The sequence below is a fragment of the Protobothrops mucrosquamatus genome, unplaced genomic scaffold, assembly GCF_001527695.2.
Source record: "Protobothrops mucrosquamatus isolate PMUCROS unplaced genomic scaffold, P.Mucros_1.0 scaffold1297, whole genome shotgun sequence".
In the NCBI taxonomy this organism is placed as follows: domain Eukaryota; kingdom Metazoa; phylum Chordata; class Lepidosauria; order Squamata; family Viperidae; genus Protobothrops; species Protobothrops mucrosquamatus.
In genome coordinates, this window is record NW_015387499.1 from 49,633 (window position 1) to 65,382 (window position 15,750).

The 15,750-nt window shown below is 46.1% G+C and overlaps 1 protein-coding gene across 1 annotated transcript in view; it reads left to right on the top strand.

Annotated features, from left to right (window-relative positions):
• Window positions 1-15,750, top strand: part of CUNH20orf194 (chromosome unknown C20orf194 homolog) — a 99,669-nt gene that overhangs the window by 26,759 nt on the left and 57,160 nt on the right. The window contains exons 3-8 of the mRNA XM_015821289.1: window positions 3,591-3,710; window positions 3,820-3,944; window positions 7,126-7,222; window positions 9,973-10,079; window positions 11,069-11,146; window positions 14,519-14,617. Of these exons, the coding sequence (XP_015676775.1) occupies window positions 3,591-3,710; window positions 3,820-3,944; window positions 7,126-7,222; window positions 9,973-10,079; window positions 11,069-11,146; window positions 14,519-14,617 (626 nt within the window). The remainder of the gene's footprint in view (window positions 1-3,590; window positions 3,711-3,819; window positions 3,945-7,125; window positions 7,223-9,972; window positions 10,080-11,068; window positions 11,147-14,518; window positions 14,618-15,750) is intronic.

Here is a 15,750-nt window from a genome sequence, read left to right on the forward strand (position 1 = left end):
TTCCCCCGTTGAATTTGATTGGTCAGAAGGTCACAAAAGCGGATCACGTGACCCCAGGGACACTGCGACTGTCATAAGTATGAGTCAGTTGCCAAGTGTCTGAATTTTTGATCACTTCGCCCCGGGGATGCTGTAAGTGTGAAAAATGGTCCGAAGTCCCTTTTTTTTCAGTGCTGCTGTAACGTCGGTCACTAAGTGAACCGTCGTAAGTCGAAGACTACCTGTTTTATCTCCTCCGCCGTCCCTGGGAGCTTTCTCTTTAAATCTGCAGGCTGCTTGGAAAATCCTTAGTTGAAACAATCTCGCCATTCTTCCCGAAGGCTCGGAGTAAATCCTGTGGGCGGAATCTACAATCTGGTGGAAGACAAATTTGGATTTTCCATTTCGCCCTGTGAAAGGAAGGCTTGCTTTTTTTTGGTTTTATTTGGTTTTTATTCACTGCCTTGGGGTGACGCATAGCAGCCATTTGATGTCTCCTTTAATCAGAAATGCTTGCTGAGGGAAGGTCAAATTAAAAAAACAAGAAAGGTAACGGTTAAATGAGTTGCTCGGGAAGAAAACACCTGTTCTTTTATTATTATTATTATTTTAATCAGAAGAGCCGGTTATTAAGATATCGGTAAGAGGATATGGCTGCTAGAAATCTCGGTGCCCCTGTTTCTCAACCTGGGCGACTGGAAGACGGGGGGACTTCAATTCCCAGAATTCCCCAGCCAGCATGGTTGAGAAACCAGGGGTCGGCAACCTTGGCTCTTTTATGACTCAGGGACTTCAACTTCCAGAATTCCTGAGCCAGCATGGGGGAACTATGGCCCCTTCATGACTTGTGGACTTCAATTCCCAGAATTCCTGAGCCAGCATGACTCAGCTTGGAAATCTCTCCCTTTCCCCTCAGCATGGCTGGTTCAGGAATTCTGGGAGTTGAAGTCCACGAATCATAAAAGACCCAAGGTTGCCTACCTCTGGCCTAGGCCGCTTTCTGACTCGTGGACTTCAACTCCCAGAATTCCTGAGCCAGCCATGCTGAGGGGAAAGGGAGAGTTTCCAAGCTGAGCCATGCTGGCTCAGGAATTCTGGGAGTTGAAGTCCACCAGTCATAAAAGACCCAAGGTTGCCTACCTCTGGCCTAGGCCTAGGCCGCTTTATGACTCGTGGACTTCAACTCCCAGAATTCCTGAGTCAGCCATGCTGAGGGGACAGGGAGAGGTTTCCAAGCAGAGCCATGCTGGCTCAGGAATTCTGGGAGTTGAAGTCCACGAGTCATAAAAGAGCCAAGGTTCCCCACCCCTGCACTAGGTTTTGGTTAAAAAAAAAAAAAGGCTGAACAGATCAAGTGCTCGACTTACATCAGAATTAAGCCCCAAAAGTTCGGTGGCTAAGCGAGGCAGCTGTTAAGTCAGTTTGGCCCCATTTGACAATTTTTTTCTTGCCACCTTTGTTAAGCAAGTCACTTGAGTTGTTAAGTGAATCATGTGGCTGTTAAGCGAATCTGGCGTCCGTTGATTTTGCTGGTTGGAAACCAATGGGTAAGGTTGCAAATGGGGATTAAATGACCCCAGGACAGTGCAACGGTCATAAATACGTGGCAGTTGCTAAGCGCCTGGATTTTGATCACGTGATCACCAGCTGGCGTTGATGCCTAAGGCGGGATTAGAACTCGCCGTCTCCTGGTGACTGGCCCAAAGTCGCCCAGCCGGCTTTCATTCCTAAGGCAGGACTAGAACTCACAGCCTCCTGGTGATTGACCCAAAGCCACCCAGCTGGCTTTCATGCCTAAGGTGGGACTAGAACTCACCATCTCCTGGTGATTGGGCCAAAGTCACCCGGCTGGCTTTCATACCTAAGGCAAGATTAGAACTCGCCATCTCGTGGTGACTGACCCAAAGTCACCCAGCCAGCTTTCATACCTAAGGCAGGACTAGAATTCGCCGTCTCCTGGTGATTGACCCAAAGTCATCCAGCTGGCTTCCATGCCTAAGGCGGGATTAGAACTCACCTCCTTTTTAGCCTGGCGCCTTAACCGCTAGACCCAACTGTCTCTCCAGTTGATGGAAACGAAATGAAGGCAGGGCTTGTGCTGACATCTGGGCCAAGAATGTTTGCCAGATGGACGTGGGAAGATTTATTGCTAAACGCTGACAGCCCTTAACGCTGTTCTGACTCCTGTAAAAATCAGCCGGGCCTCCTGTGCAGAAACCTCCCAACCCATCTGTTGAACTCTTCCACTTTGAAAGTGACCCGCACGGCCTACTTTTCTTGCCCTAGTTTCCACAGAGGTGGCTCTGATCCTGGCTTCTCTATCTTGGCAACCCCGGGGCCTTTATCCCTGCGTAACCCCATGGATAAGGAGGTGGCCTGCCGTTGCGCTCTCCACCAGCCGTCTCCCAGATGTTCCCCCAGGCCTAATCCTCCCAGCCTGGACCCCGTCGTCATCGTAAGAGGCTTTGCCTGGCCCTGGCCCAGTGCAAGGGTTGTGCAATTGCACACAGCATTGTGGCTCTCGGGTTTCAGAGGGGCGGCCCCCCCCCCCCGAAACTCACTGGGGAGCTTTTCCAATCTCCTTCCTTCCTGTTGCTGAAGGACCTTCGGCTCTGGATAAGGCTGCCGTTTCCGTTCAGCTTTGGCTGAAACGGTGAGGGTGTTAAAACAAGAACCAGGAGAACTTCTCTCCCGTTGCTTTTTGTTAAAATACATTACATACATGCATGCATACATACACACATACTTGCTTACATACATACATACTGATATATTTATATACATACATACATGCATAATTACATAAATAGCAGGGGGTTGGACTTGATGACCTCCAAGGTCCCATCCAACTTTATTATTGTTGTTATTATTATTATTATTATTATTATTATTATTATTATTATTATTATACAGATACTTACATTCTTACATACACACTTACATACAACATACACATATTTATATACATACATACATGCATACATAATTATATAAATACATACTTATATACAAACATACACACATAATTACATAAATAGCAGGAGGTTGGACTTGATGACCTCCAAGGTCCCTTCCAACTTTATTATTATTATTATTATTATTATTATTATTATTATTATTATACAGATACTTATATACATACACACTTGCATACAACATATTTATATACATACATAATTACATAAATACGTACTTATATACAAACATACATAATATACATCTTAATACTTATATACATACATACTTATATACATACTTACATACTTGAAGTGGTCCTGATTTTGGTCCAGTCACTAGGAGATAGTGAGTTCTAGTCCTACCTCAGGCATGAAAACCGATTGGGTGACTTTGGGCCAATCACCAGGAGACGATGAGTTCTAGTCCTGCCTTAAGGCACAAAGCCAGCCAGGTGACTTTGGGCCAATCCCCAGGAGACAGTGAGTTCTAGTCCCGCCTTAGGCATGTTTGGGCCAATCACCAGGAGACGGTGAGTTCTAGTCCCGCCTTCTCTTGCTTCTTCCTGAGCCCTCAGCCACTCTGACTCCAGACAACCAGTCACATCGCCCAGTATCTTATTCTCCAAACGTCCTGTATTTTTTTTTTGTTTGCAGGAATTGATAGTCGGTACAATGAAGGATGCTGGGAACTCGCCAACCATCTCCTCTTTGGCTTGTACAGCCAGGGCAACAACGACTTTGAAAGATCAGGATTTCCCGAAGAAGTCCTGGATGGTAAGAGGGGAGCGGTTCCCCACCGGCTGGTCTAAGCCCCCCCCCTTTGAGGTCGCCGATAACGCTGGCGCTCCTCCACTTCTAACAAGTCCTCCTTTTATGACCGCAGATGTGATCCTGCTGATTAAACCGGACAGCGTCCATCTGTACTGCAACCCTGTCAACTACAATTACCTTCTCCCCTACGTGGCGTTTTGGAGGAACTTGCACTTCCACTGCCTGACGGAAACCGAGGTGAGCGAACAAGCCACAAATTGGGGGGTAATCATAATAATAATAAAGTTGGAAGGGACCTTGGAGGTCATCTAGTCCAACCCCCTGCTCAGGCAGGAGAACCTATACCATTTCGGACAAATGGCTGTCCAGTCTCTTCTTAAAAACTTCCAGACTTGGAGCATTTACTGCTTCTGGAGGCAGGTTGTTCCACTGGTTAATTGTTCTAACTGTCAGGAAGTTTCTCCTTAGTTCTAAGTTGCTTCTCTCCTTGGTTAGTTTCCATCCGTTGCTTCTTGTCCTGCCTTCAGGCGCTTTGGAGAACAGCTTGACTCCCTCTTCTTTGGGGCAGCCCCTGAGATACTAGAAGACTGCTATCCTGTCACCCCTCATCCTTCATTAGACTAGACATTCCCAATTCTAGCAACCGTTCCTCATATGTTTTAGCCTCCAGTCCCCTGATCATCTTTGTTGTTCTTCTCTGCACTCTTTCTAGAGTCTCAGCATCTTTTTTACATCATGGTGACCAAAACTGGATGCAGTATTCCAAGTGTGGCCTTACCAAGGCATTGTAAAGTGGTATTAATACCTCACGTGATCTTGATTCTATCCCTCTGTTAATGCAGCCCAGCACTGTGTTGCCTCTTTTGGCAGCTGCAGCACACGACTGGGTCCTATTTAAATGATTGTCCACTAGGAGTCCGAGATCCCTCTCACAGTTGCTACTATAGAGCAAGGTACCCCCTATCCTATACCTGTGCATTTGATTTTTCTTGTAGAACAGGGCTTGTTCGAGGCAGGCTCTCAGCGTGTGAAAGTCTGGACTTCCAGGATTTCAGGGGGATTCTGGGAACGGAAGTCCACAAACAGCTCGTACTTCTTCCAATTCCTTCCTTTTTTCCTCTTTCTCGCGCCACTTTTGCAGATAGGAAAAATCCGTTTTCCTGCTGGCTATCAACCCAGATCTATAATTCCCTGGTGTCTTGTCCCTCCAGCCTCAGTTTTCCATTTCCAGGGCCGTCCAGTTGCGGCTTTCAAAAACTCTCTCCAGCTGGCTTCCTCGTCTGCCGTTTGGAACTTTTATTTCGGAGACCTTTTACACAGTCGCAGGGGACTTGGCGTTCCCACCAGGCTTTTAAAATTTCATATTTTTTTGGGTCCAAAACATCTTCCTGCTGTTCCTTTATCTTTCGCTCCTTTCCCAGCCTCTTCCCACCAGCCCACCAGTTTCAAGCGGGCCGCCTTGGATCATGAAAAGGCAGGAACGCCATCAAATGAATTCGTCCCTGGGGTCTTTGGCACCCATGAAATAGACGGCGGGTACAATAGGCACGGATTTTAAATTGGAAGGAGCTTACGGAAAAACCCTGCGGCGTGGCTCTGGGAAAAAAAAATCACAGCCTGATCCCGTTCCAGAGCGCCAGGGGTCTTTTCAGTTAGCAAGTTCTGTAAAAATGCCCTTTTTTAAAAAATAAAAACCAAAAAAACCCCCAACAACAAAAATTGAGCTTGGCAAAGTTTACTATCGTGTATTTGGGCTTTGCGAATATGCAGAAGCTGGATTTTAGGTGCTTTTGTCCTGTTGATTGGTTTTGTGTTTTTTTTTTAAAGAAAAGGGGGCTGGCTTGAGCTCTGCTCTGAATTTGAGGATTCCTGGGGGGGCACAAGGCTGTGTCTCTAACAGCCATTTGCTGGTTTCAAATGAGGGGCACGGAGAGAGTAGCGGGAATGTCGGCGCCCTTTTTGTCATTCAGCACGGGCCAGCTTTTGAGCACTTGCAAAAGGTATTTTGACTTTGGGGCAGAAAATGTCTCGCTTACCATCTTCCACCCAGTAGAAAGAGAAAGAGAGAGAGAGTGAGTTTGGGGTTAGTAGTTAAGCCGAGAAAACAGGAGGCACTGAGTTCTAGTTCTGCCTTAGGCATGAAAGCCAGCTGGGTGACTTTGGGCCAGTCCCTCCCTCTCAGCCCAACCTACCTCAGTCACCAGGAGACTGGGAGTTCTAGCCCCGCCTGAGGTATGAAAGCCAGAAGAGTGACTTTGGGCCAATCACTAGGAGACTGGGAGTTCTAGTCCCACTGAGGTATGAAAGCCAGCAGAGTGACTCTGGGCCAATCACCAGGAGACTGGGAGTTCTAGTTCCATCTTAGGCATGAAAGCCAACTGGGTGACTTTGGACCAATCACCAGGAGACTGGGAGTTCTAGTCCTCCTGAGGTATGAAAGCCAGCAGGGTAACTCTGGACCAATCACCAGGAGACTGGGAGTTCTAGTCCCACCGAGATATGAAAGCCAGCAGGGTGACTTTGGGCCAATCACCAGGAGACTGGGAGTTCTAGTCCTCCTGAGGTATGAAAGCCAGCAGGGTGACTCTGGACCAATCACCAGGAGACTGGAAGTTCTAGTCCCGTCTGAGGTATGAAAGCCAGCAGGGTGACTTTGGGCCAATCACCAGGAGACTGGGAGTTCTAGTCCTCCTGAGGTATGAAAGCCAGCAGGGTGACTCTGGACCAATCACCAGGAGACTGGAAGTTCTAGTCCCGTCTGAGGTATGAAAGCCAGAAGGGTGACTTTGGGCCAATCACCAGGAGACTGGGAGTTCTAGTCCCACTGAGGTATGAAAGCCAGCAGGGTGACTTTGGGCCAATCACCAGGAGACTGGGAGTTCTAGTCTTGCCTGAGACATGAAAGCCAGCAGGGTGACTTTGGGCCAATCACCAGGAGACTGGGAGTTCTAGTCTTGCCTGAGGCATGAAAGCCAGCAGGGTGACTTTGGGCCAATCACCAGGAGACTGGGAGTTCTAGACCTGTCTGAGGTATGAAAGCCAGCAGGGTGACTTTGGGCCAATCGCCAGGAGCCTGGGAGTTCTAGTCTCGCCTGAGGCATGAAAGCCTAAATGGGGCATAAACTCACCTAACAAATCTTTCACTGAGCCACCTAAAATTGGGGTTCAAATCTGGCGGTAAGTCGAGGACACCCTGTACTAGAATTTCTTATTTCGCTTGGCCGGAATTGACGATCCCAAACTGCCGCCTTTTTAGAGCCATCGGAAGCCGTGCTTAAAGGGGTTTTTTGTTGTTTTGAAGGAATTAAAAGCCCTCGTAAATCATCCAGCAGGAAACCCGCCCAAATATTGACGTTTCGCTCATTATATTTCAAAAGTTTCTCCTCCCCCCTTCCCACCTTCTTGTCGTTTTTATTAGTATGAAGACGAAGAGGCCGCAGAAGAATTTAAAATTGCCAGCTTCGTGGACATGGTCCGAGATTGCAGCCGGATCGGCATTCCGTTCAGCTCCCAAGGTGGGTTTAAGAAAACCCCAAACCTTTTATTTTATTTATTTATTTTTAATTATTGTTTTTTAACAATAACAATCTCCAGTGCCTGGTGTACGGCGTGTCGTCTTGGTTTATATATTTGGGGGGGGAAAAACAGCACTAATAATTAATTCCAAATTTTTTAAATACAGACTCTGTCGCAGCACAGATAGTCCTCGGCTTACAACGGTTCATTTACCGACCGTTCAAAGTTACAATAGCACTGAAAAAAGCCACTTAATGTCCACTTTTCACATTTAAGGACCGATATAGCATCCGCATAATCACGTGATCCTATATTTGGATGCTTGGTAACTGATTCATACTTACGATGGACACGGCGTCATGTCATCCCCTTTTGCGACCTTCAGACAAGCAAAGTCAATGGGGGAGCCCGATTCACTTAACAACCGTGTTACTAACTTAACAACTGCAGGGTTTCACTTAACGACGGTGGGAAGAAAAGTTATAAAATGGGGCAAAACTCACTTCACAAATGTCTCGCTTCTCGACATAAATGTTGGGGCTCAATTGTAGCTGTAAGTCAAGGACTACTTGAGCGTTTGTCCCCATCTGGATTTTGGTCTTCATTTTAGTGCAGGGGTCTTCAAACTTGGGTCCTTTTATGACTTGTGGACTTCAATTCCCAGAATTCCTTAGCCAGCATGCCTGGCTGAGGAATTCTGGGAGTTGAAGTCCACAAGTCATAAAAGGGCCAAGTTTGAAGACCCCTGATATAGACTTTAAGAAGAGTGGACTTCAACTCCCAGAATTCCTTAGCCAGGCACGCTGGCTGAGGAATTCTGGGAGTTGAAGTCCATAAGTGATAAAAGGGCCAAGTTTGAAGATTCGTGTCTTAAATCTAACAAACAAAATGGAGCCGCTGGCTGAGGAATTCTGGGAGTTGAAGTTCACAAGTCATAAAAGGGCCAAGTTTGAAGACCCCTGATATAGACTTTAAGAGGAGTGGACTTCAACTCCCAGAATTCCTCAGCCAGACATGCTGGCTGAGGAATTCTGGGAGTTGAAGTCCACAAGTCATAAAAGGGCCGAGTTTGAAGACCCCTAATATAAACTTTAAGAGGAGTGGACTTCAACTCCCAGAATTCCTCAGCCAGGCACGCTGGCTGAGGAATTCTGGGAGTTGAAGTCCACAAGTCATAAAAGGGCCAGGTTTGAAGACCCCAGTTTTAGTGGGACTTGAAGGAAAATCACAGGCGTATTGTCTCCAAAGTGAGTAATTTGAGCTCCTTCCTAATCTGCATTAATCACCCTCTGTAAAATTGAAACACAAAAGATCCCCTGTGCTTTACATATAAATCCTCTTTTATTCAGGGAAAGAGCGGATTCTTTTACTGTTATTATTATTATTATGTAGCTTTCCTTTTTTTTTTTAAGAGAAAAGACTCAGCTGTCGATTTCCTGTTAATGATGGGATGCCAGGATCTTAAGCAGAACAGCCTTGGCAGGGATTTTGAAGGGGGGGGGACGGGTTACTAAGAAGAGCCCAAGTGAGCTGATGCAAGAAGCTTGCAAGCCTCGTCGTTGAAATTCCTTTATTTATTTTTTAATAAACGTTAAACAAGAAAGCAGAACTCTGTAGGTTTTTGAATAACTGCAGAAAGAGTGCAGAGAAGAGCAACAAAGGTGATTAAAGGACTGGAGGCTAAAACATATGAGGAACGCTTGCTGGAATTGGGTCTGTCTAGTTTAATGAAGAGAAGGACGAGGGGGGACATGATAGCAGAGTTCCAGTATCTCAGGGGCTGCCCCAAAGAAGAGGGAGTCAAGCTATTCTCCAAAGCCCCTGAAGGCAGGACAAGGAGCAACGGGTGGAAACTAACCAAGGAGAGAAGCAACCTGGAACTAAGGAGAAACTTCCTGATAGTTAGAACAATTAACCAGTGGAACTACTTGCCTCCAGAAGTGGTGAATGTTCCAATACTGGAAGTTTTTAAGAAGAGACTGGACAGCCATTGGTCTGAAATACTATAGGGTTTCCTGCCTGAGCAGGGGGTTGGACTAGAAGACCTCCAAGGTCCCTCTCAACTCTGTTATTCTGTTAACCTGGCTAGGAAACATCCTAGAGACATGGAAAAGAAATATCTTTTAATAACAAGGACTTTTTGCTTGGTCAAAAGAAAACAAAAAACCCACAACCCACAACCACAGCTTTCACTGGTCTTGACCAAAAGCATTTATCTCTTCCAGTGTGCCAAAATATTGCTAACAACATCTATACGTTGTATGTTTTGCAGAGTTGTCTGCTGTCCCCTGGATTAAATCAGGGGCCTTCAAACTTGGATCTTTTATGACTTGTGGACTTCAGCTCCCAGAATTCCTCAGCCAGGCACACTGGCTGAGGAATTCTGGGAGTTGAAGTCCACTCCTCTTAAAGTCTATATCAGGGGTCTTCAAACTTGGCCCTTTCATGAATTGTGGATTTCCACTCCCAGAATTCCTCAGCCAGGCACGCGTGCCTGGCTGAGGAATTCTGGGAGTTGAAGTCCACAAGTCATGAAAGGGCCAAGTTTGAAGACCCCTGGATTAAATTCTAACTATATCCTTTCTGTCCTACTCCCTCCCACCCCATCTTTCAGTGAGGGTGGAGTATGTGTGAAAAACAGCCATCAGTCCCTTTTTTCAGTGCCGTTTTAACTTTGGTCGTCGCTAAACGAGGACCCCATGCAAAAAAAAAAAAACCAAGTTGCAAATCCGGGTTCGGTTTCTTCCAGGTCACCTGCAGATCTTCGACATGTTTGTGGTGGAAAAGTGGCCCATTGTGCAGGCTTTTGCTCTGGAAGGCATTGGCGGCGATGGCTTCTTCACCATGAAATATGAGGTAAGATTGTGGGGAGGGGGGCGCCTCAGTTACGGCAACCCTATCCCACCCAAGGGGCTTCCAGGAAGCCGATCAGAGGGATGGCGTGGGGATCAGGCCCCCCACTTTTCCAGCACCCCAGCGAACCCACTTTGCATTTGGAAAGCTTTGATCCCACGGGTGTCTCCTGCGTGTGTTGGGGGGGGATCAAGATAGAATTCAATAATAGAATAACATGAGTTGGAAGGGACCTTGCAGGTCATCTAGTCCATCCCCCCAGCTCAAGTAGGAGACTCTACACCAGGGGTCTTCAAACTTGGCAACTTTAAGACTTGTGGACTTCAACTCCCAGAATTCTTCAGCCAGGAGGAATTCTGGGAGTTGAAGTCCACAAGTCTTAACAGTTGCCAAGTCTGAAGACCCTTGTTCTATTGAATGTAGTGGACTTCAACTCCCAGAATTCTTCAGCCAGGAGGAATTCTGGGAGTTGAAGTCCACAAGTCTTAACAGTTGCCAAGTTTGAAGACCCTTGTTCTCTTGAATTTGGGGGCTCGGTTGTGGTGGTAAGTCGAGGGTTACCTGTATTTTGCATGTTGTCCCCAACAATCCGGGTCCTCATTTTAACCGACTTCGGAAGGAAGGAAGGCTGAGTCAGCCTGGGGAGATTCGAACTCCAGACTGTGGTCAGAGTTTGCCTGCAATACTGCATTCTAACCACTGCCCCACCAGGACTCTTGCATGGAATGGTAGAAAGTCTCATGCTTGAGCAGGGGGGTGGACTAGAAGACCTTCAAGGTCCCTTCCAACCCTATGATTGTGTAATTCTGTCGTGTGTTCCCTAATATGCAAAGTGCCCTCTTGTATAGACCCCCAGCACTCTTTGGTCTGACCGCTGAATTCCTGAGACCCCTTCCTCATACAATCCCATTTGCCATCCCTGCCTAGCCCCCCACCCCACCCCTCACCCCCGTGTCTCTTGGCCACCTCTGACTCAGTCTTCTTCTTTGCAGCTGATGGACGTCAGTCTGGATCTCTGGAAAGCCTACAGCAAAGTGGATCCCGTTTCTTTGGAGAGCTTACTTGATGAGGTAACGTGTCCAGCATTTTTTCCCTTTTTTCCCCAATCTCTTCTTAAAAACTTCCAGTGTTGGAGCACGCACAACTTCTGGAGGCAGGTTGTTCCACTTGTTAATTGTTCTCCCATTCAGGAAGTTTCTTCTTAGTTCTAGGTTGCTTCTCTCCTTGATGAGTTTCCATCCATTGCTTCTTGTCTGGCCTTCAGAGGCTTATGAAAATAGCTTGACTCCCTCTTGTTTGGGGCAGCCCCTGAGATACTGGAAGACTGCTATCATGTCCCCCCTCGTCCTTCTCTTCATTAAACTGGACATACCCAATTCCAGCAACCGTTCCTTATATGTTTTAGCCTCCAGTCCCCTAATCATCTTTGTTGCTCTTCTCTGTACTCTTTCTAGAGTCTGAACTCTTTTTTTACATCGTGGTGACCAAAACTGGATACTGTATTCCAAGTGTGGCCTTACCAAGGCCTTGTAAAGTGGTATTAACACTTCAGGTGATCTTGATCCTATCCCTCTGTTAATGCAGCCTAGCACTGTGTTGGCTTTTTTTGGCAGCTGCAGCACACGGCTGGCTCCTATTTAAGGGATTGTCCACTAGGACTCCAAGATCCCTCTCACAGTTATTGAGGGTCATTTCAAGAAAACGTGCCTACCAAGTGGTCCCGTGGGCTTTTGAGGAGGAAGAACAGCGGAGAGATGGCGGCTCATTCTAAAATGGCTTCCAGGTGGACCCTGTTTTGGAAGCACGGAGAGCGGTCGCTCCCACGTTCGTGTCCAGATGCATTTGAGAACGCATGTTTGGGGCCTGTTCATCCCAGTTGCAATGTATGGCTGTGAAAGTTGGACCATAAGAAAGGCTGAGCACCAAAGAATGGAGGCCTTTGAACTCTGGTGCTGGAGAAGACTCCTGCGAGTCCCCTGGACTGCAAGGCGATCAAACCGGTCAATCCTGGAGGAGATCAACCCTGACTGCTCTTTAGAAGGCCAGATCCTGAAGTTGAAACTCAAGTCCTTTGGCCACCTAATGAGAAGGAAGGACTCCCTGGAGAAGAGCCTAATGCTGGGAAAGATGGAGGGCAAGAGAAGAAGGGGACGACAGAGAATAAGGTAGCTGGATGAAGTCACTGAAGCAGTAGGCGTGAGCTTAAATGGACTCCAGAAGATGGTAGAGGACAGGAAGGCCTGGAGGAACGTTGTCCATGGGGTCGCGATGGGTCGGACACAACTTTGCAACTAACAACAACATCCCTTGTTCTGCCAAGGGGCAGGAGACAGTGATCAGGTGCCCAGGCTACTGGTTCTTTTGGATCCAGTGAACACTCCAATAAATAAAGGGATTTTAAGCTTTACTGTTAGCTCAAGCAAACCGATTGAAGAGCATAACATAAAAAGCACACAGGTCGTCCTTGACTTGCCAACTATTCCTTTAGTGCCCCTTCAAATTTACAATGGCACTGAATAAAGTGACTTACGATTGTTTTTCACACTTATGACCGTTGCAGCCTCCCATGATCACGTGATCAGAATTCGGACGCTTGGCAACTGGTTCCTATTTATGACGGTTGCAGCGTCCTGGGGTCATATAACGCCCTTTTGCAAAATGACAAGGAAAATCAACAGGGAAGTCAGATTCGTTTAACGACCGAATAATAATAATAATAATAATAATAATAATAATAATAATAATAATAATAGTAAAGTTGGAAGGGACCTTGGAGGTCATCTAGTCCAACCCCCTGCTCAGGCAGGAAACCATGCAGTTAATTCACTTAACTGCAGCGATTCGCTTAACAGCCGTTGCAAGAAATATCACAAAATGGGGCAAAGCTCACCTAGCTGCCTTGCTTAGCAATGCAAATTTTGGCTCCGTTGTGCTCTTAAGTCAAGAACTATACCTGGATTAAGTGGGGTTTGTTTTCGATGTGCTGCACACCTTTTCACTGCGCGAGGAACCCTCACAGTCTCCCTCACGTGCCACGTTGTGGCTTCTTTCATTTTTGTTTTTGGGTTTGCTATATGGGCTCACGAGCTTTCTCGTTCGGATTCCAAGAGGCTATAATTAAGCTTTTCGTTCTAGCTTTTCATATTCTGGAAGGGTTTTTTTTCCGAGAAACTGGGAAGAGTCGGAAACCGGTCCTCTGCTGACATCTAGTGGCCGTTGCTTGAGCTGTTCGGATCACTGTTTTCTTTCAGCCGGCTGCGTCATGTTAATAATAATAATAGTAGCAGTAGCAGTAGCAGTAGCAGTAGTAGTAGTAGTAGTAGTAAAGTTGGAAGGGATCTTGGAGGTCATCTAGCCCAACCCCTTGCTCAGGCAGGAAACCCTATACCATTTCAGACAAATGGCTGTCCAGTCTCTTCTTAAAAACTTCCAGTGTTGCAGCATTCATCGCTTCTGGAGGCAGGTTGTTCCACTGGTTAATTGTTCTCACTGCCAGGAAATTTCTCCTTAGTTCCAGGTTGCTTCTCTCCTTGATGAGTTTCCATCCGTTGCTCCTTGTCCTGCCTTCAGGCGCTTTGGAGAATAGTTTGACTCCCTCTTCTTTAGGGCAGCCCCTGAGATACTGGAAGACTGCTATCCTGTCCCCCCTTGTCCTTCTCTTCATTAGACTATACATACCCAATTCCAGCAACCGTCCCTTATATGTTTTAGCCTCCATCCCCCTGATCATCTTTGTTGCTCTTCTTTGTACTCTTTCTAGAGTCTCGACATCTTTTTTACATCGTGGTGACCAAAACTGGATGCTGCATTCCAAGTGTGGCCTTACCAAGGCATTGTAAAGTGGTATTAAATAGACCCTCAAGTGTAGATATTTCTTCTCTGAAGCATCCTTCAGCACATTCGGGTCTGTTAGCAGAACTTCTCCAAGACGTGGGGGCGCAAATGGCATATTAATTGACTGATTATATAGGCAAGATAGTGGAGTGGTCTTAAGGCCACGTGTCTTTTTCTTAAATCCGAAACAAACCAGTCCTTCCTCCACCGAAATCAAATCTAGAGGGATCCAGAGGGATTGCTTTCAGCTGTTTCTAAAAATAACAAATAAATAATATGAAATTGCCATGCTCTTTATTTCTCTCTCTCTCTTGTGATGTTTTATTCCTCCTCAGGTAGTGGAATCTATTTCCAGCAGCAGGTTGAGGCAATTAATTTAATTGATTGTGTTTAACCCCGAGTTGCTTGACTTCAGAATTGGACAAGAAGCAGATTGTTGTTGTTGTTGTTGTTTTAAAAAAGCTGTATTTGGTGCCTCGATCTTTCCAGCTCCATAAATGCAAATGTTTGACCTCTTCCTTTACGTTCTTTTGGGGTTTTTTTTAATGACGTTGGCTTGCAGAGTTAAAGCTTGTGGGTTGATAACGAAATGTTTCTTTCTCTTCTAGGACTTGATGACTTTTGAACATCAGTGGACCAACTTCTTTGCCAATTTTGACACGGAAATTCCTTTCATTCTGGAACTCTCAGAATCTCAGACCGGAGAGGTACGGACCGAATTTCAGAGGGAAAGAAAAACTTAATTTTACTTATCTGATTACAGGGCGTCCTTGACTTGCAAGCATTCAGTTAGTGACCATTTGAACTTGCAACAGCATTGAAAAAAGGGACTTAGGACCGTTTTCCACACTTACGACCTTTGTAGGATTCCCCATGGTCACGTGATCGAAATTCAGATGCACAGCAACTGACTCGTATTTATGATGGTTGCCGCGTCCTGAGATCTCATAATCATTTTTGGTGATCTTCTGACGAGCAAAGTCAATAGGGAGGTCAGATTTGCTTAACGACCGTGAGAATAGATGGAACGGAACGGAATGGAACAGAACAGAACAGAATAGAATAGAATAATGATGGAATGCAATGCAATGGAATGGAATGGAATGGAATAGAATAGAATAGAATAGAATAGAATAGAATAGAATAGAATAGAATAGAATAGAATAGAATAGAATAGAATATTAGAATGGAATGGAATGGAATGGAATGGAATGGAATGGAATGGAATGGAGTGGAGTGCAGTGGAGTGGAGTGGAGTAGAGTAGAGAATAGGAAAGAAGAAGAATGGAATGGAATAGAATAGAATAAAGCTGGAAGGAATATGGAGGTCTTCTAGTCCAGCCCCCTGTACCATTTCAGACAAGAGACTGTCTTCTAGTCTCTTCTTAAAAAATTCCAGTGATGGAGCGAGCACCCACGATTTCTGGAATACTACTAACTTAACAGTTACAGCAATTCACTTCGCAACTGCACCAGAAAGGTCATAAAAAGGGGCAAAACTTCCTCAACAACTGTCTCGCTTAGCCACGGAAATTGGCGGGGGGGCTCAATAATGGTCATTAGTCGAGGACTAATGATGCTTCAGCTCTGATTTTTATGTGGATCGGTTTGACACAAGAGTTCCGAACTGGTGATATTTGCCACAATCAAGTCAATATGATTTACATCTCTGTCTCTCTGTCTCTGTCTGTCTCTCTCTGTCACTGTCTTTCTCTCTCCCTATCTGTCTCCCTCTCTGCCTCTCTGTCTCTCTGTCTCTCTCTCTCTCTCTCTCTCTCTCTCTCTCTCTCTCTCCCTCTCTCTCTCTCTCTCTCTCTCCCTCTCTCTCTCTGTCTCTCTC